The 25,229-nt window shown below is 42.1% G+C and overlaps 1 protein-coding gene across 4 annotated transcripts in view; it reads left to right on the top strand.

The window, feature by feature from the left end:
* Positions 1 to 20,419, top strand: part of RBM27 (RNA binding motif protein 27) — an 80,097-nt gene extending 59,678 nt beyond the window's left edge. For all 4 annotated transcript variants that reach the window (XM_038772149.1, XM_038772147.1, XM_038772148.1 and 1 more), the window contains 10 exons: positions 3,382 to 3,672; positions 4,557 to 4,697; positions 6,315 to 6,434; positions 6,952 to 7,026; positions 7,253 to 7,417; positions 11,534 to 11,638; positions 11,740 to 11,931; positions 13,494 to 13,580; positions 16,980 to 17,090; positions 19,568 to 20,419. In XM_038772149.1, coding sequence (XP_038628077.1) covers positions 3,382 to 3,672; positions 4,557 to 4,697; positions 6,315 to 6,434; positions 6,952 to 7,026; positions 7,253 to 7,417; positions 11,534 to 11,638; positions 11,740 to 11,931; positions 13,494 to 13,580; positions 16,980 to 17,090; positions 19,568 to 19,651 — 1,371 coding nt within the window. In that variant the 3' untranslated portion in view covers positions 19,652 to 20,419. The remainder of the gene's footprint in view (positions 1 to 3,381; positions 3,673 to 4,556; positions 4,698 to 6,314; positions 6,435 to 6,951; positions 7,027 to 7,252; positions 7,418 to 11,533; positions 11,639 to 11,739; positions 11,932 to 13,493; positions 13,581 to 16,979; positions 17,091 to 19,567) is intronic.
* The last annotated feature ends 4,810 nt before the right edge of the window (positions 20,420 to 25,229 follow it).

Below are 25,229 nucleotides of genomic sequence, written 5' to 3'. Positions count from 1 at the left end.
TTCTGTGAAAAGCAGCGTGGCTCAGTGGAAAGAGCACAGGCTTTGGAGTCAGAGGTCATGGGTTCAAATCCCGGTTCCGCCAATTGTCAGCTGTGTGACTTTGGACAAGTCACTTAACTTCTCTGGGCCTCAGTTACCTCATCTGTAAAATGGGGATTAAGACTGTGAGCCCCTTGTGGGACAACGTGATCACCTTGTAACCTCTCCAGTGCTGTGCACATAGTAAGCGCTTAATAAATGCCATCATTATTAATAGTACTCTTGACCCTATTTGCCTCTGCAGTTCTCTACTGTAAAAATAGATTCGCTTAATACACTCTTGTGCACACCCCTGGACACATCCCAGCCCTCCACTTCCTCTGTGTTGGGACAGGGAAAGCTACATAGAGCACAGTGAGTGGAGGAAGATAGACTGTTCTCAGAGGTTGGCCACAGCCAGGACAGAGCCAATTTTCAAGAGTCTGGCCGAGAATCACCCTTAGAAATCATTTCTCTTGGTGTCTTTACGGTGAGGTGGTAATCTAGCTTTCAAAATAAGCTTTCTCCTGTACGCAGCAGTGTCAACTGACCGTGCCTTGTTTCCGTTGAGCCCGTATTATAAATCCCTCACAAGCAAGTAATGGTCCAAACCATCACACCCACCAAGACTAGATCCAGCCCTATCCCCAACATTAAATCCTGGAATCTAGCCCCTTCCCTAACCTTTTCCCTGCCTTCAGTGTATCTTTTGGGAATTGGTTTAGTGAATGATTGAATTTGGATATCTGGCATTGTTGCCAAAGTATATTTTTAGATACTTTACTATTAATTGATTTTTGACAATTTACCATCAAACCAGTTTTTTTTTAAAGTGGTATTTGTTAAGCACTTACTATGTGCTGGGCACTGTACTCATCGCTAGGGTAGATAAAAGGTAATCAGGTTGGACATGTGTCACGAGGGGCTCACTGTTTCAATCCTCATTTTGCAGACGAGGGAACCGAGGCAGAAAGATGTCAGGGACTTTGCCCAGGGCCACCCAGCAGACGAGTGGTGGAGCCAGGAGTAGAACCCAGGTCTTATGACTCCCAGTCCTGTGCTCTTTCACTAGGCCACGCTCAGCATATGGAAAACTGTTTCCATTTACAAATGGAATGTAGGTCATTTGGCTTTTACCATTTTCAAAGGCAGACCATGTAGGCCATAAAATCATGGGCTGCTCCACAATTGTACTCCATCTTAAAGCCTGAAAACCCGGAAAGATAGGTGCTGAGTTGGGAACTATAGTTAAACCGTAGCTAAACCTTCGAAGCTCCTTTCCTTTCCCTGCAGATCTCAGCCCTCCTGAGACAGAGCAATGGTTTACTAGCCTCCTTCTTACATATTTGAGCCCCAGGGTGGACCAAGGACCAAGTTGGGGACTAAATCCCCCTCCCTCCTATTTAGACTCTGAGTCCCCTGCAGGACAGGGACCATCATCAATTGTATTTATTGAGCGCTTACTATGTGCAGAGATCACGTCCAACCTACTTCACTTGTATCTACCCCAGCACTTAGAACAGTGTTTGACATATAGGAAGCACTTAACAAATACCATTAAAAAAAAAAAAAAAACAGTTGGGGTAGACCACAAAGTAGTGGAGTTCCGTGCTGTTGTTTGGAGCGTCCTCCATGCCAACAGAGAAAAGAAAGCAAGAGAGAGACACCTGGATCCAGACTTGGGGCATTTATTGTAGCGTTTTGTGTGCCCATGCCCAGTTGTCCCCCGGCCTTCTCTGGAATTACAAGACCCCGCCGCCTTTAGGGACAGCTGGCATCCCTGACCCCACCTCCACCGGCAAACAAGGCCTGCCCTAGCCAGGATTTCACCACAAGATTGTGTGTCAGCTCCCGGGACTTGGTTCAGACGAGACGGGCCCATATCTCAGGGTTCTTCCTAACCGATAGGCTCAAGGTGAAAAGTCCAACTTGTTTGACCATGAAGGTGTTAATGACTCTCTTTCTTGAGGTCACGTTATTCCTTCAGACTCAATCAGTCATATTTATTGAGTGCTTATTTTGTGTAGAGCACTGTACTAAGCACTTGGGAGAGTACAATCAGCAATCAGTAGTATTAATTATTGAGTGATTCCTATATGCAGAGCCAGTGTATTGAGCACTTGGGAGAACACCATGCAACAGAATTAGCAGATTTGCTCCCTGTCCACAACAAATTTACAGTCTAGAGGCAAATATTGTTTTTAGTGGTATTTATTAAGCACTTACTAGGTGTCTCGTAGTATTCTAAGCACTGGAGTAGATACAAGGTAATCAGGTGGGACACTGTCCTTGTCCCATGTGGGGCTCACAGTTTAAATCAGAGGGAGGAGGATTTAATCCCCATTTTACACATAAGGTAACTGAGGCCCAGAGAAGTGAAGTGACTTGACGCAGGTCACACAGCAGACAAGTGGTGGAGCTGGGATTAGAACTCGCGACCTCCAACTCCCAGGTCCGTGCTCCACTGGGCCTTGCTGTTTTTCAAAGGAAAGGAAACTGTTTCCAGTCCCTGGCCCAAAGGACCTTAAAACCTAATGGGACAAGTACAAATATATTATTACTTTTGTAGTTCAAGTAATTCAGTAGGTGTGTTAACAATCTAGAATATGATGGAGTTCTTGGAATATGTAGATGTTGACTTTGATGGGAGAGTTGCTTGTGACTGTTTTCTTATCGCCGAGAGAGTTCACTAGAGGTGAAGAATCTTCCCTAGTAAGCTATTATGGCAGGGAACTTAGCTGCTAATTCTGTTGTACTCTCCCAAGTGCTTAGTGCAGTGCTCTGCACTTAGTAAGCACTCAGTAAATGCCATTGATCGTCTGTGGATTTGGGAGAAAGGATTTGACAAAGCCCTCCTTTTCAAAGTCTTTCTTTTTTCACAGTTACCCTGGTGCAATTCTGAAATCTGGATATAGTAATAGTATTGGTGTTGACGCCTTGAGCTAAGCGTTAGAGTAGTCATGTTGGACCCAGTCCCTATCCAATTTAAGGCTGACAATCTAAGAGGGAGGGATAGGCGATATTTTATTCTCATTATACAGCTGAGAAATCTGAAGTCCCGAGTGGCTAATAATAATTGTGGTATTGGCCGCCCATCCGCCCGTCCCTGTCTCCGGCCGGGGAGCCGGCTCGGGGGTGATGAGGCCGGCAGCTGTGGCCCCCGCTGCTCGACTCCCCGGGCACGTCATGCCACTCCATGGCTTCAAAGGGCAGGGGAGGAGCGGGAATTTGACAACGGCCACCCCAGCGAGCCGGTGGCCGAGGAGCGTCTGACTTTCCCTCCACCAAGCCTTTTCGTTTCTTTTCGTTCCCTTTTCGTTTCTTCCTCCATCTATAATCTGCGTTTCTCCCCCGGCCCTCCAGGTTGCTTTCAAAGGTGATCCTGAAGCGGCTCTCATTCAGTACCTCACAAACGACGAAGCCCGGAAAGCCATTTCAAGCACAGAGGCCGTTTTAAATAACCGGTTTATCAGAGTGCTGTGGCACCGAGACAGCAGCGAGCAGCAGTCGCTGCCGCTCGCGTCCCAGCAGCTTCTTCTCCATCAGCAACAGCAGTCGCCGTCTCTCCCTCACCTGCCCCAGCAGCACCTCCATCCGCAGCAAGCCCTCGCGTCTCCGTCGCCCCCGTCAGCGGCGCATGGAGGCGTCCCCAAGGTACCGGCGCTCTCTTCCATCTCCCATCCTCTCTGATCTCCCATCCTCCTGTCTCTCCCCACTTCAGTCTATACTTCACGCTGCTGCCCGGATCATCCTTGTACAGAAATGCTCTGGGCATGGTACTCCCCTCCTCAAAAATCTCCAGTGGCTGCCAGTCAACCTATGCATCAAGAAAAAACTCCTCACTCTCAGCTTCAAGGCTGTCCATCCCCTCGCCCCTCCTACCTCACCTCCCTTCTCTCCTTCTTCAGCCCAGTCCACACCCTCCGCTCCTCTGCCGCCAACCTTCTTCCTGTACCTCGTTCTCGCTTGTCCTGCCGTCGACCCCCGGCTCACGTCCTCCCCCTGGCCCGGAATGCCCTCCCTCCGCACATCCACCAAGCTAGCTCTCTTCCTCTCTTCAAAGCCCTACTGAGAGCTTACCTCCTCCAGGAGGCCTTCCCAGACTGAGCCCCCCTTTTCCTCTCCCTCTCCCCGTCTCTCCCGCCTTACCTCCTTCCCCTCCCGACAGCACCTGTATATATGTTTGTACAGATTTATCACTCTATTTATTTTACTTGTACATATTTACTATTCTGTTTATTTTCTTAATGATGTGCTTCTAGCTTTATTTCTATTCTGATGACTTGACATCTGTCCACATGCTTTATTTTGTGTGTCTCCCCCTTCTAGACTGTGAGCCAGTTGTTGGGTAGGGACCATCTCTATATGTTGCCAACTTGTACTTCGCAAGCGCTTAGTACAGTGCTCTGCACACAGTAAGCGCTCAATAAATACGATTGAATGAATGAATGAACCCCGCGGAGTAGGGGCGGGAAGGGCTGTCCACCTCGGCGAATGCCGGCCCTTAGAAAACGGCGTGTTTGTTTCGGAAAACGCAGGTGATGGCCAAACCCCAGGGACCGGCGACCTATGTTCTCAATAAAGTTCCCATTAAACATCGCCTGGGGCCAGCAAGCGGAAACCAGGGGGACGGGACACATTTGCTGAACCAGTCTGGAAGTGCCGGAGATGATTCCCAGGTAGGGATTCCCTGATCCGCAGGCGCATCGAATGATGATCCAGGGTAACAGGACGAGGGGTTAATGAACAGGCTCCGTCCTTGGGGTAGAGAACCGGAGAAGCAGCGTGGCATAATGGATAGAGCACGGGCTTGAAAGTCAGAAGGTCTTGGGTTCTAAATCCGGCTTCACCACATGTCTGCTGTGTGACCTTGGGCAAGTCACTTTACTTCTCGGTGCCTCAGTTACCTCTTCTGTAAAATGGGGGTTCATGTGGGACAGGAACTGTGTCCCACAGTTCTGTACTACGTGCAGTGCTTGGCACATAGTAATCGCTTAACAAATACCATAATTATTATTATTAACTTTCTTAGATGGTACTCTGAGAGAAGCAGCATGGCTCAGTGGAAAGAGCCCGGGCTTTGGAGTCAGAGGTCATGGGTTCGAATCCTGGCTCCGCCAGTTGTCAGCTGTGTGACTTCGGGCAAGTCACTTCACTTCTCTGTGCCTGTTACCTCATCTGTAAAATGAGGATGAAGACTATGAGCCTCCCATGGGACAACCTGATCACCTTGTAACCTCCCCAGTGCTTAAAATACTGCTTTGTACATAGTAAGCGCTTAACAAATGCCATCGTTATTATTACTCTGCAAGAGCTTAGTATAGTGCTCTGCACAGAGTACGCACTCAACAAATATGATTTATTGGTCGATTTGCTATCCGAAGGGCAATTTTCAGATGATTATCTACAGTTTGGGGCTTTAGGGAGCCTGGCCATAAAATAGGTGGGGTACTTGGCAGTGTTTCTCAGTCCTCTCATGTCAAGTAACAGTATTACCAGTTTTGACACAGCTTAGGAAAATGCCCAATTTGAACATTTTGAATAGCTTGGAAGCCAGAAAATTCCTCATGTTTGGATTTTTTCGGAACATAGGTATCTGTTTTTTAAGAACATGCTTTTTAACAACATAGATATCTGGCAGGGGTTTTTTTTTAAACTGTTGTTAAAATCTCAATTTGAGGTCAGGGCTGGAAATGTAGATTTGAGTATCATCCGCGTAGAGGTGGTAGTTGAAATCATGGGAGTGAATAGATTCTCCAAGGGAGTGGGTGTAGATGGAAAATAGGGGAATAGAAGTCACCTAACCCACCTGGACCTCTGTTTGCATGCCTAGAAAATGGGGAAGGTACCTGCTCTTTTTGCAGTTTAGAGTGTGAGGTTCACCTGGGACAGGGATCATGTCCGATGTAATTATCCTGTACCTATTCCAGTGCTTGGCACCTAATAGATGCTTAATAAATGCCATAGCTGATTATATGCTAACAGCTAGTTGGAGCACAGATGATAATTGTCAAAACATGTAAATGGCTTATTAAAAGAATGAGGCAATAAATTTATATAGTGCGCGTATATATGTACATGTACTTATTAATAGTTATTTCTTTCTGAATCAAAGTATATTAATTCGTAAGTTCCTTCTGTGAATACTATTGGCTCCTTTACAACATATGAAACTTCTTACAAGGCACACAACTGCCAAGTAAAAGCAAAATGATTTAGAAATGTCCGCTATACTTTTAAGGAACTGTTTCTAAGCTAACCCCCAGAATTCACTTTGCCATATTTCTGCGTTTTAGACATTTTCCACTTTGGGTCATACAAAAATGGTATATAGCTCCACAAACTTGAAGACAACTTCAAAATCTGGTGCAGGAACCAAATCCCATGATGTACATGAAGCTCTCAAAAAGAAACAGGTAAACTTTTTTTTTTGATCAGCACTTCAAAAGTGAGGAATTTCACTTTATTGAGTTTTAAGGGAAATGAGTGATTCCAACTTTGTGACATCAACGACATTTTGAAATTTTGAAATAAGATTTGCTCATTCACCGTTAAATGGAAATCATTCTTGTTGAAGGCTACAAAGCCTTTCAGAATTACTGAGAATAAGAGAATAGAAGATAGTTAAAGTTTGGAATTCAGTTTGAAAAAATGACTTCATTAAAAGGTTAGATGTTAAAGAGTTAATCAGAAAAGGACTTTGTGCCCAGTGAAGGCTACTTTTTGGAGATTTGATTTCAGGTGAAGTAGAATGGAAGCTTAAAGTTGTATTTTGATTAGATCAAAGATCCACTGGACAGAAATGTGATGTGAAGGAAAGCCCTCTTTAGATCGGAATGTTCTAAATAACGTATTCAGAAATCAGATTCCATTTTAGTTTTGACTGCAGATATTTTCCCGCATTGTCAAGATTATTTCCATTTATTTGCACAGGAGGCTATGAAGCTACAACAAGATATGAGGAAAAAGAGACAGGAAATGTTAGAAAAACAAATTGAATGCCAAAAGGTAAGATAAATGTTCAATGTAAAGCTGCTTTGGATTGATATTCTGTGATTTTTTTTAAAGCCATCTGACTAGCTTAATCCTTGTTTTAATGGTACATAAGTGCTTACTATTTGTTAAACACTGTTCTAAGCGCTGGAGTAGATACAAGTTAATTAGGCTTTATGCCGTTAGATTACTGTGAATATGAATAATATGTTTTTAAAACATATTTAATTTACTTTTGTAGATGCTAATATCCAAGCTGGAGAAAAACAAGAACATGAAACCGGAAGAAAGGGCAAACATAATGAAGACTTTGAAGGAACTAGGGGAGAAGATTTCACAGCTGAAGGATGAATTAAAAACATCATCTACAGCCTCTGCCCCATCAAAAGTGAAGTCTAAGACAGAGGTGCACACTTTTGCATGCTTATATGTTATTTGCAGTGATTTGCTCTTGTGTATAACAAAATAAGAAAGGGATATTTACCCTTTGTATCAATTGAAGGTGGATTTCTTTGAATAGGAAACGATATTTTTTGTTGTTGAGAGTTTTCTGGTGTTTTGCTCAAACTGAAAGCACCATGTGAAATATTCCAAAAATATAATCACAGGTAACAACAGTAAGCAAAAGTGTAGCATGGTGAGCCAGTCGAAGAATAAGTGCACACACACACTGCCTCATTCTCCTCTTTACTTTGCAAGGGAAAAACCTAGTTAAAATATTGAACCAGAATTGACAGGAGTTTCCCTACAGAAGAGCAGAGACCAATCAGAAAATAAGTGCAGTAGAAATGTCATGGACTCAGGAGAGAGAAGGCTGGGGAGAGAGCAGCCGGTGGCTGCCTTCTGAGGAGGAAGAGAAGAGGTGGACACTGAAATCTGGTCTTCTCTCCCAAGCTTCTCTCGAAGAGTGAAGCACTTCACCGTGACCCAAACTGGAAGTTTGCCTTAGGAAAGGGGAGAGCAAATAGAAAGATATCACCGTAAGCACAGCCAGCATGTCAGGCGGATGGAAATCATGTGGAGCTTCCAGTTATTGAAGGAGCCCCACTTACCCTCTACTAGAATGAATAATCGATGTCCTCCTATGTTAAGAGCTGTTTAGAAGTTAACTATCTGAGTGCATTAGGGTTCTTCAGTGAAAAACGAGAGGAGAGGAAGAGGAGAAAGATTTTTTTTTTCCGGGAAAGGTATTGGCAATTCTGATTTCATAATAATGATGGCATTTGTAAAGTGCTTGCTATGTGCCAAGCACTCTTCTAATCACTGGGGTGGGTACAGGGTAATCAGGTTGTCCCACATGGGGCTCCCATTTTTAATCCTCATTTTACAGATGAGGTGACTGAGGCACAGAGAAGTTAAATGGCTTGCCCAAGGTCACACAGCAGGCAGGTGGTGGAGCCAGGATTAGAACCCACGTCCTCCGACTCCCAAGCCCATGCTCTTTCTACTAAGCCACGCTGCTTAGGAAAGTAAAATTGTCAAGATTGCATTTTAGTAATAATAATAATTAATAATTATGGTGAGATCAGATTACCTTCAAATAATGCTATTCCATGATGGAGCGGTGGTACCTCATACAGTTGGCACTGCTGAGCAATTTCCCTTAAGACACAGGCAGCGTTGCCAACTTTTCATGACTGTGCATGGCAAGGGTGAATGGATTTTTATGGGAATGGGGCTGGGAGGGGACAGGCTTCAAGGAGCTAGCAGTCCAGAAAGCCTCTATTTTGGGTCTTTTCTGCTCCGAGTGGAAACTCTTGGATTTTTTCAGGGACTTGGGATGCGCAAGTCTGGGAATATATGAAAAAACAAACAAACTGTAGGAGCAATCACTCCCATGGTCCCTAAGTGGTGGGCAGCTATGGACACCAGCGAAATCCCATTACAGAGAACTTCACCACAGGCTTTTCTTGTGCAGTGTTTTCTAAGCTTCAGCCCCATTTAGATATCTTCTGTCTTCTTGATAATAATAATAATAATAATAATAATAATAATAATAATAATAATAATAATAATAATGGTATTTGTTAAGCGCTTACTATGTGTCAAGCACTGGTCTAAGCACTGGGGTAGATACAAGGTCATCAGGTTGTCACATGCGGGGCTTACACATTTAATCCCCATTTTCAAGATGAGGTAACTGAGGCCCAGAGAAGTTAAGTGACTTGCCCAAAGTCACACAGCTGACAAGTGGCGGAGCTGGGATTAGAACCCGCTACCTCTGACTCCCAAACCCAGGCTCTTGCCACTAAACCACACTGCTTCGCGATAATATTTCTTGAAAATACGTCTACAAATAATACTGATGACGATCGTATTTAGGCGCTTACTAATTGCCAAGCACTATTCTATGCATAGGGTTAGGTACAAGATAATCAGGTTGCACACAGACCCTGTCCCACAATGGGCTCACGGTCTAAGTGGAAGGGAGAACAGGTGTTGACTCCCCATTTTACAGGTGAGGAAACTGAGGCCCAGAGAAGTTGTGACTTGCCCAAGGTCACTCAGCAGGCAAGTGGCAGAGCCAGCATTAGAATTCAGGCCCTCTGACTCCTAGGCCTGTGGTATTTCAGCTAAGCCATGTTGCTCCCTGATCCTGATCCCTTGATCCTTTCAGCCCAGTTGCCTTCCTTTACAACCCCATTCCTCTCTCAGTGTGGATCTTTCAATCAATCAATCAATCAATCGTATTGAGCGCTTACTGTGTGCAGAGCACTGTACTAAGCACTTGGGAAGTACAAGTTGGCAGCATATAGACACAGTCCCTACCCAACAGTGGGCTTACACTTGATGTGTCACATTCACGTGTCATCTGCATGTCTCTCTTCTCTTTCCTGATTCCCCAGCCTCATCTCTTCATTGCCAGGTACCTCTCTTTATAGTGCTTCCTAAAGCAGGGACCCCTCTGCTCTGTATGATCTTTCATTCATTCATTCAATCGTATTTATTGAGCGCTTACTGTGTGCAGAGCACTGTACCAAGCGCTTGGGAAGTACAAGTTGGCAACATCTAGAGACGGTCCCTACCCAACAGTGGGCTCACAGTCTAGAAGGGGGAGACAGACAACAAAACAAAACATATTAGCAAAATAAAATAAATAGAATAAATATGTACAAGTAAAATAAATAGAGTAATAAGTATGTACAAGCATATATACGTATATATAGGTGCTGTGGGGAGGGGAAGGAGGTAAGGCAGGGGGGATGGGGAGGGGGAAGAGAGGAAGGAGGGGGCTCAGTCTGGAAAGGCCTCCTGGAGGAGGTGAGCTCTCAGTAGGGCTTTGAAGGGAGCAGGAGAGCTAGACATAGTAAGCGCTTAACAAATGCCATCATTATTAATAATAATGGCATTTATTAAGCGCTTACTATGTGCAAAGCACTGTTCTAAGCACTGGGGAGGTTACAAGGTGATCAGGTTGTCCCACGGGGGGCTCACAGTCTTAATCCCCATTTTACAGATGAGGGAAAAGCGCTTACTATGTGCAAAGCACTGTTCTAAGTGCTGGGGAGGCCACAAGGTGATCAGGTTGTCGCACGGGGGGTTCACACAATTTTAATCCCCATTTTCCAGATGAGGTAACTGAGGTCCAGAGAAGTGAAGTGACTCGCCCAAAGCCACCCAGCTGACAGCTGGCGGAGCCGGGATTCTAACCCCTGACCTCTGACTCCAAAGCCCGGGCTCTTTCCACTGAGCCACACTGCTTCTCTATTATCTGTTGATGATTTGGAAGTGCCTTGTTTTGGAAATTTGGAAGCCTCTTAGTTGTACTGAATCCTACCATCTACTTTGTTTATTCGGTTCTTCTTGCCCTCCTCGCCCTCCTGTTGCGGCAGCCAGTTTTGGAGGATGCTGAGCAAACTGTCCTGACCCCAGCTCTTTGGGGAAGCAGAGTGACTAGTGGGAAGAGCCCAGGCCCGGGAGTGAGAGGACCTGGCTTCTAATCCCACCTCCACCACTTCCCTGGTGTGTGACCTTGGGCAAATCACTTAACTTCCCTGTGCCTCAGTTACCTCAACTGTAAAATTGGAATTAAATCCTCCTCCCTCCGACTTAAGTTGTGAGCCCCACGGGGGGACAGGGACTATGTCCAACCTGATTATCTTGTATCTACCCCATTTCTTAGTACAGTGTTTGGCACTTGCTTAAAATGAAATAAAAAAATGACCCCGTGGAGCAGGAATGAACCAGCAAGGGGATTCATTGTACTGGTATTTTTTTCAGTTTATTGTGATATCATTTACAAAGTACTATTGCTTGTTTATCCTCAGTCTTGCAATTACAGTGATTCTTTAAGAGATTTACCTGTACAACTAACAGCTTCTTCTCTTATCCATTACAGTAGGTGATTTTTCCAAAAGACCATATTTAATAAATCAGTCATAGAGTGGATAGCACGTAATGATCATTTTCCCTGCTACACTAACTTTGTGGATAATTTTCAAAAGTCACTTCTCCATGCATAGAACAACCCAAGTTGGTGTTTTTTGGTTAGTTTTGACTCGAAGTATTTATTTTTCTGAAGGCACAGAAGGAGCTCTTAGATGCAGAAATGGACTTCCACAAGAGACTCTCTTCTGGAGAAGATACAACAGAATTAAGGAAAAAACTCAATCAATTGCAAGTTGAGGTGAGATTAGGGAAGAATGGCCCGTTTCTCTTGTAGGTGGAGTTTTTCTGTTCTTCTAATAGATAATGACAACACTGCACTTCTTCTTCATTTGGAAACAGGCTGCCCGTTTAGGCATCTTACCCATAGGACGAGGAAAGACCACGTCTTCTCAAGGCAGAGGACGCGGCCGAGGTCGCGGAGCAAGAGGGAGGGGTTCACTGAACCACATGGTGGTGGATCATCGCCCCAAAGCATTGACTATCGCAGGCTTCATCGAGGAGGAGAAAGATGAATTGCTACAGCACTTCTCAGTGAGTTTCTTGTTTTTGATGAGTAGCAGCTGGAATCCGCATTCCATCAGACCTTTCTGTGGCAACAAAATGACTTGAAAAGTGCAGATACCCATTCCATTCGACATTTTGTGGCGTACAGGTAGAACAGGAGATGATTCCTTGAAATACCGTAAATTCACTGGTGATGATAAGCTCTTCCAGTGAGCATTTAGTTGCGTGTTATATTAGACGAAACAGTCTTTATTTAATCTGTGCAGCAAGGTAAAATATAGCCATTAAGTACGAAGGGAACAAAATGACTTGCAGGGTTAAAATCTCAAATTGTACCTAAGGAATTGTAGCCGGGTCTCCCGTAGGTGTTTCGCTGTTTGTTGGGGATAGAACACAATTCAGAAATAAAGGAGCGTTCTTTCAGCAGTGTACACCTGCCTGGAGAGAACATGATGAAAGCTGTAAGCTCCTCTCTGGACCGTAAACTCCGTTTTTGCTGTTCCTCTGCTCTTTTTCTGCTGCTATACATTCAGCCATCTTGCTTCCTACAGCCCCTTGAGAGAAAAGGAGAAGAATTATGACCCTATCATAATGTTTTGTTGGTAAAATGAAGGATATTCACCTTTAAAGTTCACATTCGAAATGATATTTAAGTATTCAGCCACAGTTTGCTGAATAAGTTTGGGGTCCAGGTAAAGGATGTGTCAACTTGTTCTGCAAAAGTAATGCTTTGCTGTGCATAGCAGAATTTTCACCAATTTCCCCAGCATTCATGGCACAAAGCTCCATGCAGCAGATAGGGAAACTTGTTTGCAGTCTACACTGAATCCAGAGAACAATTAAAGACTATATGAGTGTTTTCTATTTTTACATCATAAAAGTATCCTCGTTCTTCCCACCCTCATTTGGTTTTGAAACACCAAGTGACATTTAGAGTATGTGCGTAAATATAATTATAGTTCAAGTTTGTGCACGTGAATTCAACTTGGGAATTAGTAATTAGGAATAATAAAACAAGGTTGACAGAAAAGGGAAACCAAGAACTTTTACAGATGTAGTTTTGACATAAGCCTAAAATCAGGTTCTTGTGCTAGTAATTAATGCTATTTCTTAAGCACTTACTATGTGCCAGGCTCTAGGGTAGATAAAATATTATCAGAGCAGTACTTGAGGTTCCTGCTCCCAGATCCTGAAGGTTATTTGAAAGTTGTAATAGCACTTAGTTCTATAAAGTATAAACGTGAACCTGGAAAGTAATTTGGCTTTGATATTTTAAAAATAATCCTGAGGTTGTAGCTGCTGCCACACTAATTCTGCAGTATCCGTGGCTTATCTTAAATTAGCCATCTAGACTGGAGAGGAAAAAACACATAATTCCAAAACTGTGTGAAGGTGTTGGAAGAATTATTTGTATCTGATGGAGTATTTGCCATTTCAAAAGTTTTTGTTTTGGTTTTTAGTTTTCATTCAAATTTGAAGGTGCCGTTGGCATTTGTACCCCATGCAGCAAATGTAATTTACCTCTGCTTATAGCTACACTAAACCCTCAAAATTGCTAGCTCTTCATCTTGTACCTTTTTGTTTTGTAGAAATTTGGTGATATAGAAGACCTGCAAGAAGAGGACTCCCCTCTAAGTGTAGTTTTAACATTCAAGTCTCGGTCAGAAGCTGAAAATGTAAGTAGAAAAATAGAGCTTTGTTTTCCTAGGGTGACCTAGATTATTCTTTGGCTAGGAAAATTTAAGAAAACTGTTATATTAAAGAGGAGCTTTTTAAGGAAATATTTTATTGTCACAGAAATAAATATTTTAGAAAGGTTTTTATATACTCCAGAGTAATATAAAAGAGCATTAATATTTGTGCCTGACCTTTTTCAAATCAGGTCCCGTTAACATGATTTTTTTTTCCACTTTCTGACATAGCTTAGTTTTATGAATAGCAGCTATTTAGCCCATATGCTGTAATATAAAAAAATTCTCCTTGCCTGGGTGATTTCACTAATTCTTCTCCACCCTCCATTTTGGATATTCTAGAACCTTATAAAAGCCAGTTGAATACCACCGATGTAATTACCGCAGACTTCTCAGATAGCAATCAGCCTTTTCTTACTGCTTCTCCATGTTGACTTGACCTGTTCTCATCTTCCATACGATGAAAAACGTCCTTTAGCTTCCAGAATGGCTCCTCATTATTTCCCAAAAGGTCATGGAATGTATGGCATGAACGTAATTATCCTCTTTATATATCTGACCTACATTTTTATGAGACAACTAATGAGGGAGCGCATTTCCTGAATTTAGTGATGAGGTATGGTCTAAACTCTAGTTTACTGTGGTTTGACAATCACATGAATAGTGGTTTAAGGAATTCTAGTAATGGAAGAGCTGTGATTTGCTTATTGATTTTACCATTGGTTACTAAACCAGCCATTAAAATTGGAAGAGCTTCTTTGGACGAAGCAATTTAGTCTGCAACTTGTCTGTGAGGCACGATCTAGAAGGGGGAGGTGAAGACTCCAAGTAATAAGCATCAGTCTTTCACTTTGAGAATTAAGGGGCTAAGAAGGGGGCAGGGATTTTAAGTGGGGTGTCAGTGGGAGCAGGAGGAAGGCTTCAAAGAGCTAAAAGGTCCGAAAGCCCCCATTTTGGATCCTTTCTGCTCCGATGATTAATTCTCGGGTCTTAGCAGAGACTTGGGATGGCCAAATCCGGGAGACAAGCTTCAACTGCTGCGGGAGGGTGGGGAGGAGTTGTCAACACCCCCATTACTCCACGGGGCTGACATCTACGGCTATGAGATGCCTATTAATTTTGCTTTTAATAAAGGTGTTTATGTTGCAAAACGAGCTGGTTTCTCTAGGTATTTGTTAGAGTGATTGTCAAAAATTTCAACTTTTTTTAAATTTTACTTTTTAGGGAAACAGTAGCTTCTAGGAACTCTGTCAACTTCTGGTGATTGTTTACCAGAAGCTCACTGAGAATTTATAGAAACTACAACTTTAAAGATTTGAAAGGATGGAGATGTAGGTGTGAACTTTGCAGGTAGTAGAGATGCATACTATGCAACGTACAGACTGACTGACCTGGGATATAGATTCAGACTAGAAACTGTTGAGATCCGCTCTTAAATGGGAAAAAAAATGCTAAGGTTTCAGCTGCAAGGGCATATAGAACTACAAGAGAACCGACTTTTTCAGGGCATTAAGGTTTCTCTGGCAAGTTCTTTATGCTTACTTAGGGATAGCCATTTCCCTGTTCTGTTGGAAATCATGCTGTGGTTTGTGCTGTTTGTGAAGACGCTTCCAACTGGAGTGTCAGCTCTTGAGTTAACCATTTTTCTGGCACACCCAGTAAGAAAGAATTTATAAAATGGGAAGTGGCGTGGCCTAGTGGATAAAGGATGGGCCTCGGAGTCAGAAGGATCTGGGTCCTAATCCCAGCTCTGCCAGTGTTCTGCTTTGTGACCATGGGGAAGTCACCTAACTTCTCCGAGCTTCAGTTTTCTAATCTGTAAAATGGGGATTAAAGTTGTGTGTCCTTTCTGGGCCATGAACTGTGTTCAACCTGATTAGCGTGTGTGTACCCCAGTGCTTACTACAGTGCCTGGCACAAAATAAACACTGAATACCATAAAAAATATGACAGTAATTGTGGTATTTCTGAAGCGCTTACTATGTGCCAGATATTACTCTGAGCCCTGAAGCAGATCTAGTGAAATTGAACCAGACACAATCCCTATCTCACATGGGGCTCAGAGTCTAAAGGTTCCTCATTTTAAAGTTGAGGAAACTGAGGCCCAGAGACGGTAAGTGACTTGCTCAGGGTCACACAGCATGCAACTGGCCGAGTAGGAATTTGAACCCAGGCCTCCCAACTCCCAGTTCTGTTCTCTTACCACTAGGCCATACTGCTTCTCACTAAATGCTGTGCTGCAGCACTAAATGAGGTCCATCGCAGACCATTAACGGAAAGATGTGCAGTCTACACCAGCAGGGAGTTCCCTTCTTGACCTCCACACACATCTCAGAGCACACGGGAAATGATGGGTCTGTGGCTTGCCCGTTGTTCTCAGGCAGGAGGCTCTCACGATTAATGAAAGAAGCTAGATCTGACTAATAATAATAATTAGAGGATTTGTGCCAAGTACAGTTCTAAGTGCTGGGGAAGATACAGGATAGTCAGGTTGTCCCACGTGGGGCTCACAGTCTTAATCCCCTTTTACAGATAAGGTAACGGAGACACAGAGAAGTTAAGTGGCTTGCCCAAGGTCACCCAGCAGACAAGTGGCAGAGCCAGGATTAGAACCCATGTCCTCTGACTCCCAAACCCGAGTTCTTACCACTAGGCCATGCTGCTTCTCACTAGGCCATGACTAAAAATCACAGAAGCTTGACCCCTCTCCCACCAGAAAGATCATTGCAGGAATTCCCGCGCTCTTCTTGGATCATCACTTGTCTGCTGTGTGACCTTGGGCAGGTCACTTGACTTCTCTGTGCCTAGTTCCCTTATCTGTAAAATGGGGATTAAAACTGTGAGCCTCATGTGGGAGGTGGGCTGTGTCCAACCTGAGTAGCTTATATCCATCTTGGCACTTAGTATAGTGCCTGGCAAATAAGGAGTGTTTAACAAGCAACAAATAGTATGTCAGCAATGGTTTAGAGCGGTGAAGCCCAGTTGATGTCACCTTTCGTCTTTTGATGGCTACAGCAAAAAATATGAAGAACATAAATCCCTTTATATGACCTTCCCTTGCAGTGTGCCACCCTCTAAAATACTTTAAGGTGGAGGTTACTCATTTTTAAATTTAACTTAAATGACTTAGGAAAGAGCACTGTACATTTAATCAAGAGGAAAATGGTAAGTCTTCAAATTGTAAATCAATCTTGAGTTTGACTGATTAACTTCAATCCACCTTTCTGGATTTAGCAGGGTTTTGGTTGTATGTAAATCTTTTTTTTTTGGTAATAATGCCAATTAATGTCATGTATCTGAATCATTGTCCCTTAAAGGCATGTTTCGTTTTTGAAGGATAAGGGATTCATCTGTGTACATGTTTTTTTCTAAAATACCTTCTAGGCTGCTAACCAAGGATCAAAATTCAAGGACCGTAGATTGCAGATATCATGGCATAAACCTAAGGTACCATCTGTATCCACAGAAACTGAGGAGGAGGAAGTCAAAGAAGAGGTAAAATTAGCCCCCCCAACCCTTTTTTTCCATCCTTTAAAACAAAGATCATCTGTTCTGAATAGGAATGAAACAGAATGTCTTATAATCATGTAAAATTGACTTCAGTCATTTTTTTCCAAATACTGGATTCATTTCAAAAACAAATCATAAAATAAAGTCTACGTTTATTACCTATAAAAGTTAAGTAAGGATGTGCCATGCGTTCTAGAAGTGATATAGACCTGTTCTAGATTCATAAATGTTTCTAAAATTTGAAATTAGAAATGAACCTGGAAGTGAAAGTAGACACCCCCTCCCCCCCAAAGCTCTACTCTTACCAGCTTAACTGTTCTCTGCTCTAGAGCTAAGATTGTCTAATTGGAAGCTGTTGGAGGGGAAATGTGCAGATTTGTTAACAGTAATGATAATAATACTAATAATAATGTTGGTATTTGTTAAGCGCTTACTACGTGCAAAGCACTGTTCTAAGCTCTGGGGTAGATACAAGGTAATCAGGTTGTCCCACGAGGGGCTCACAGTCTTCATCCCCATTTTCCAGATGAGGGAACTGAGGCCCAGAGAAGTGAAGTGACTTGCCCAAAGTCACACAGCTGACAAGCGGCAGAGCCAGGATTTGAACCCACGGCCTCTGACTCCAAAGCCCATGCTCTTTCCACTGAGCCACGCTGCTTCCCTGCTATACGCTGCTTCAGTACAGAATGGTTCAGAGCTCTTTTGCCCCTACAGAATGATGACACCCCTAGCCAAGAATATGGACTATGAATTTCATGTTTTTTCCCTGAAATCCAGCAAGCATTTGAAAATTAAGGACAGATCCTTTGTTTTCCTTCTTTTAATAGCAACAGTGAACTCATTAACCCAAAGCTACCATTTTTTAGTATGTTTTTTTTCCTGGTTAATATCAGTAGTTTTGAGAAGCAGTGTGGCCTAGTGGATAGAGCACCGAGTCAGAAGGACCTGGATTCTAATCCCACCTCCTCTGCTTGGCTACTGTGTGACCTTGGGCAAATCACTTAGCTTCTCTGTGCCTCACTTATCTGATCTTTAAATTGAGGATTAAGACTATGAGCCCCATGTGGGAAAGGGACTATGTCCAACCTGTTTAGTTTGTATATACTCCAGCGCTCAGTACAATGCCTAGCACATAGCTCTTAACTAGAGAAGCAGCGTGGTTCAGTGGAAAGAGCACCGGCTTTGGAGTCAGAGGTCATGGGTTCAAATATTGGCTCCGCCAATTGTCAGCTGTGTGACTTTGGGCAAGTCACTGAACTTCTCTGTGCCTCAGTTACCTCATCTGTAAAATGGGGATTAAGACTGTGAGCCCCCCGTGGGACAACCTGATCACCTTGTAACCTCCCCAGCACTTAGAATAGTGCTTTGCACATAGTAAGTGCTTAATAAATGCCATTATTATTATTATTATTATTAACAGGTACCATAAACAAAAAGGTCTTATTCATTGATTTAATTTTTCAGTGTCCGTGTGGTGGGAATTTCTTCCATTTACACAGATAAAATGGTTGCAGTGAGGGGTTCGGGGGACACTGTGTTTCAGGTTAGAGTAGACCCCCATGGTCGAGACTGGGCTTTGATAAGCTCAGGGCAGGCTGGGTGGGGATGGGCTGGGCTTCTGGACACGAATAGGACCTGTATAATTGCACCTGTATATATGTGTATATGTTTGTACACATTTATTACTCTATTATTTATTTATTTATTTGTTTATTTATTTATTTATTTATTTTACTTGTACATATCTATTCTATTTTATTTTGTTAGTATGTTTGGTTTTGTTCTCCGTCTCCCCCTTTTAGACTGTGAGCCCACTGTTGGGTAGGGACTGTGTCTATATGTTGCCAACTTGTACTTCCCAAGCACTTAGTACAGTGCTCTGAACACAGTAAGCGCTCAATAAATACGATTGATTGATTGAATAGGGCTGAACTCGCTGGCCTCTGTCCCGGGATTAGGACCTTGACTGGACATTTGCACCATCTCCCAGTCCCCCCAAGATCAGGGCCCATCGTGGGAGAAGCAGCGTTAGCCTAGTGGATAGAGTACAGGATTGGGAGTCTGAAAAACCTGGGTTCTAATCCCGGCTCCACCACTTGTCTGCTGTGTGACCTTGGGCAAGTCACTTCTCTTCTCCATGCCTCACTTACCTCAACTGTAAAATGGGGATTAATACTGTGAGCCCCACTTGGGACGGACTGTGTCCAACCTGATTCACTTGTGTCTACCCCAGTGCTCAGAACAGTGTCTGACACAGATTCCATCATTGACAAATTCCATCATTGTTATTGTTTCCAGCCCCCTGGGATTTGGGCCCCTCACCCTTTTCCATGCCTTATGTTGCCAGCATCCCGTCGTACTTTTTAATAGCGCTTAGTACAGTGCTCTGCACACAGTAAGCGCTCAGTAAATACGAATGAATGAATACTTTTTAATAGCAAATCGTACTTTCTCTTCCCTAGGAGACCGAAACCTCGGATTTGTTTTTGCACGATGACGACGATGAAGACGAAGATGAATATGAGTCTCGTTCTTGGCGAAGATGAGATCTGATGGGAGCTGTATAGTTTTAAGGATATTGTTTAGAAGAACATCTTTTTAAAATTATTTAAGGAGTCAATGAGCCAAATATTTCTTTTCTATTCAGAACACACAGATTTCAAAACAGCATGCTGCTGTTGAAACACATCTCATAACCACCTGTGATATTAAAGTAGCCAAAGGCCTAGTGACTTTCATGCAGCTCTGAAGAACCACGGGCGTGTTCTGGGTGTTTTCTAGAGCCTTCTTCACCCACCATCTATTCTTGTTGCTATTGACTGTGGATTGTGATATAGATGACAGGGTGTTTGAAGTTTTATTTTATATTATAAACTATTGATAAAATGACATTAAATATCGCAGTTGTCTGGAATCTCCTAATTCTCAGATTCAGAGTTTTAGTATGAAGGGGTGATCGCACTGTGGGAAATATTTTTGACTGAAACCCCTTTTTTCGTTTCGAGATTCATCTTGAAAGCAAATTATAATTTGGTTTGTTTTTTTTTTTTTTTTTTTTAACAAGGAGGAGCCTGACACAAATCAATCTGAATTTTTTTCAGGGTTTTTCTATGCACATAAATTGCACAATACATGTATAATGCTCCACAGTACTCTTTCCATGTAAATTCCACCAAATCCTATGTTTTTCTCAAACACTTTGTGACACTGATGATGGCGTCATTAGTATGTTTCCAGTCTTTCACTGTTCATTCTTTCCCGAACATCTGTAGGTTCAGACTCAATTCAGTCATTTCGCATATAATTTTTTTTTTTTTAAAACTTGGTTAAATCGCTCGGTTTTAACGTTCTCAAAATAGAAAACACTGAACTACCGGTTTTGCTTGCTTTCCAACTCCTTTTCCTTTCTGCTGAGCTCCGGTCTCTTTATCAGTAGGCCGAACTTGTACAGTATTCAAAGATAGTAATTTCATCCACAAAAGCCAAGTCCCTTAATGAAAGACGCAATACTAAGCAGCACTTGGAGAACAGAGAAGTAATTCCTGAGGGGTGGATTTAGCTCCAGTTTGGGGCAGGTTATTTTTAAAGTGCAGTTCCGTTTGGGGTAACCAGCAACTTCCATGAGAGATTCAAAGGCCCCCGCCCACCCCCACCATCCTAAATTTAGACTGTGGCTGGGAAATGAGGGCCAGAGATGGGAAGTGCCAGTAGGAAACGGAGTACATGTGGTAGTAGAAATGGGAAGTAATAGTTGGGTTTTGATCATAGAACCATTCATAACTTTGTGGCTTTCGCTGTCTGTGAGCTTAAATGTCCCGTTCAATAAGCAGTTTTCTCTGTTAGGTAAATTTATACAGTAGACTCTATCCGCTAAGTAACCGTATTTGTAAATTTACTGTTCCTGTGTTCCGAGTGCCGAGTGGAAGAATAGAGGAAAACCAATACACTGTACCAACCACTGAGGAAATGAAATATGACTAGCGTAGATCTAGAGCGTCTATTTCAAGTATGTTCACGCGTTTATTCATATTTTCACACCTTCGTAAGTGTGCCGTGAAAATTTTTAAAACTTATTTTCAGAGAATGCTTTGTGTTGACATGCATCAAAGTGCGTGTTTTTTGAAATTCTGGGGTCACAAATAGAACAGTCGAGCAAGAAACGTAAAACCACGAAAGGTCTGGATTTACTTAGCTTTGTGAAGTTAAATCCTAAATTTAGTTGGTCCTTTCTCCTTTACCGCTTTGCTAAGGCGAAACCCGATTTGCGTTTTATTTCCTTTCGAACTAAGAATTCCTCTTTCTAGGTTAGTGCTGGCTTCTAACTAACACTGAGGCTAAAATGAATTTTTGAAGGAAGAAAAAGCACTAGAATGGTGCACCTAGAAAAATCAAATCTTGCTCCTTTCCCATCACCTCTAATAACATTTTCTTTACGTCTGAGGCTCAGTCAGTATATATTTTGAAAGATCCATTGTTTTGAGTCCTGACTGTTTAAAAACGATAGAGGGAACAAAGGATTTATATATTTTTTGTACAAAGTTTTTTCTTAAAATGTATAATTTTGTAAATAATTTGGTTTTTTGTGTACTAAAACTACCAGCGTATAGATTTCAATAAGAATCGTTGTATTTTTGTATTTGGAAACTGAATTACAGTAAATGAATGGAGCTGTAAGAGAAGTTTTGGTAGACTGACAGTTCAACGAAGTGGGATTCCTTTTCATATGATTTTTTTTAGACCTCTAGTTCAGAGAGTGAGGGGCTGAGGGACCTATCCAAATGTGGGTTTTTGTTTCTTTTGAGAGACAAAGGAAAGGAAGAGGAGAGCGTTAGATTGAAGGTCAGATAAGCATTTTTCTTTAGTAAAGTACAAAATCCTCCCATAAACACATGTCACGGATCCTGGCAACACTTTATGAAGACTCGAGATGTCTAAACTAAGAGCTTCAAACCTCAGCTGAGTTCAGCAGCAGGCTCTAAATACTAGAGAATGCAGGTGATTGGAATTGTTAGAGCTCATGTTTATTTTGTTATTTTAGAAGCCAAAGCTAAGTTTTTTTTTCCTGTACCCTGTTGTTCACGTCTTAGAATTTCTTTTTAAAGCAGGCAAAGAACATCAACTCGGTTTTATTCTTTTCTCGCTTTTAAGAAACTGTCTACCACCCCGGAAGTATATTTGGTTCTTCCTAATTAGCATTCTAGTCAATTAAAAAAATGAAATATTACTACCCCAAGCTGTTTACCTACACTATCTGCCGATGATAAAACCCAGGGGTCACTTCAACTTCTTCATGTTATGATTTGATCTTCTTAGCCGTGAAAATATTTCCTAAATTTGAAATGTCCAGTTAAGGTGAGAGAGATCCACACTCATGGATTGTTACTAAAGAAAAGAAAAAAAAAATCATGTGAAAAGGAATAGTGGTTCCTCAATGTATAGTATGCCTGTATTATAGTTTTTACAAAATTGTGAACTTGTGTAATAGTATTATAGGAGATATTGTTGAATTTCTAACTGTTTATACATTTAAATTCATATATGTAATGTTTGTTTTACTGATTACAATCTGAATTTCTAAGAAGCATGTTGACTTTTGCAATAAAGATATAATATGGAATGGTTCAAGATTTAAAAAAAAAGAAAAAAGGTAAAAATGTTGCAAATTAAAAATAATTTGAAAATTTATGAACCATTCCAGAAATTATAACAATCACCAAAAGAGCTGCAATACTTGTTTGGTCTGTAAAGAGAGAAAGAGTGAGAGTGCATGAGAGAGAGAAAGAGAGAGAGAGAGCATGCTTGAGAGGTGCGGGGAGACAGGGAAAGGGAACATGCATTATAAAACAAGTAGTAAATTAGTAGAATTAACTTTTAACAGTTTTTCCAGTTTTCAAGTGCAGTTGTAGAAGCTTTTTTAGAGTATATGCAAATATGTATTTTATAAAGTAGAAGTAAATATTTAAAATGAAAACACATTGTTCAAGGAATCTTGCCGAATTGTGAAAAGGTAAATAGGGATTAATTTTAAGAGATTTCCAGGATTCATATCGACAGGATGTTTTCTGCCTCTGAGTTAATGTTTCCTGGAGGATATTATGAACTTCTTTTTCAAGTTTGGTAAGATTCCAAATGTTTTATTCTCTTCAAATTGGCACTGAGGGCAACAAAACGTTGGAAGCAATACAAAGGTTAATGGAGATGGGATTGCATTTTTCCCACTTTATAATGTTGTTCTGAAGTTTCAGAGAAATGCACTTAGTTTAAAAACATCATTCTTTGAGCTGTGTGATTGATTCATAATGGGAGAACATTTAAGAACTGCTCTGAACATCAGTTATTTTCATAAAAATGGAATATGAATTGGCAGGTGATAATTATACAAATGATTGAGAGAGTTTTTTGATCAATTCATAATTCAATGAAATCAATTTTCCTAATGCTTGGGATTTTGCAAATGCATTCCACTCATTTGTCACTGGCAAAGCCAGGAAAGTCTGTTTAGAGGGCCTTTCTGAATTTTAACTTAATTCCCCTCTGAAAGGTCAGATCAATTTAGGAACGTGGTGATGTGAGCCTTTGTCGGGAGAACAAAAAAAAATAGCTGTCTTTCAGGATCAAAAATGCTAATGATGAAATTTTTATTGTGTGTGCATGCATGTTCAGTAAGATGGATGAGTAACCAACTATTCCTCTCAGTGTTTGTAGAAGATTGTCTTTCTGTGCTATAATTACTTACAGATCCTGGTTCCATATCCTTTCTGTCAAGATCTTCTCAAAGCCTCTCTCCTAAGAGTAACCCCATATCCAATTGCTGAACCCAAGAAGATCGATCTATTGTCATGCATTGTTATGCCTCTGTTTGAGACTTAACTTCCTCCTTTTTCCCTCCCCATCCTGCTTTAACCCCATTTCAAGCCACCGTCCTGCTTGCCATCCTTCTTCCTCAAAAGTCCTTCCTATAGAAGGGGTGTTGGGGCGATCAGTGCTTCAGTGTCTGAGGTTGCATTCTGGCACTTCATCACTTGCCATCCCCCCTTGCCAATTTCTGTTGACACCAGGGAGAATGCGTGAAACTGCTCTAAAAGTTGGTGTGCGTTTGAGAAGATTCATGCCCGAGCCATCTTGTTGCCATTTTGGTGGAACAAACTGTCCGTCTCCCCAAAATGCATTAGCCTTCTTGATTCAGATTTTTATCACGTTTATCCCTGCGTCATGGGGCAGGGCTGCCTAAATCCTGCATTTAGCGACAGCATTCTTTTTCACAAACGGAGATCCTTAGCTCCTTAAGGCTTTTCAGGAGCAGGATGATACAAGCCTGTTTTCTGCAAACTGTAGAATTAGATTCTGAAAAGCAGTTCTTGATCATCGCCTTATGTTTTCAGAGCCGTCATCAGCCTTTGGGAACTCCAGTTTGAATAGTTCGAGGACTTTGATTATGCACCCAGCCATACAAATTTGAAAGTTTCTCTCTACCCTCAGCTTCCAGGTGCTCTGTTATGTCCTTGAATTTGCCTGCAGTGACAGGTCCATCCCACGCCACTGCAAGGTTATGCTTTAGGGGTGGAGTCTGAGCTTCATTAACTGAAGAGCCATAAACCAGAATCGTAATCTGGCTGAGAGCTGCAGAGAAAAAAAAAATTCCTTTATCCGAAATGGTGAGGAGACATTCAGTGGTGGAGGTGGTGTGGAGCGGTGAACAAAAGATAGGGCAGCAAAATAATAATAGATCTTACGCCACCTGACTTGTTGCTGCAAGCCACACAGTGAAGAAGAGCCACAGTTGGCCAATTCTGGCCTAGTCTTTGAAAATGTAGCAGAATTATGAACGGCTATGTTGGGGGATATATTGCCCCTAGACTTCCATATCTAATTTATGCCCTGAATGCTGAATTCTCATTGTGTTGCAGTGTGCCTAGTAGGGTACGGTGTTTCTGAGACATTGTAAGTAGTGAAGGAGTGAGGTGGAAAAACCTTCAGCTGAAAGATCCATCTATATATCTATCCACTCATTCAAGCATATTTATTGAGCACTTACTGTGTGCAGAGCACTGTACTAAGTGCTTGGGAGAGTACAATATGATAGACACATTCCCTGCCCACAATAAGCTTATGGTCTAGAGTCTA

The sequence above is a fragment of the Tachyglossus aculeatus genome, chromosome X1, assembly GCF_015852505.1.
Source record: "Tachyglossus aculeatus isolate mTacAcu1 chromosome X1, mTacAcu1.pri, whole genome shotgun sequence".
In the NCBI taxonomy this organism is placed as follows: domain Eukaryota; kingdom Metazoa; phylum Chordata; class Mammalia; order Monotremata; family Tachyglossidae; genus Tachyglossus; species Tachyglossus aculeatus.
The sequence above is the reverse complement of the archived record's forward strand: the minus strand, read 5'-3'. Positions and strand labels throughout refer to the sequence as shown.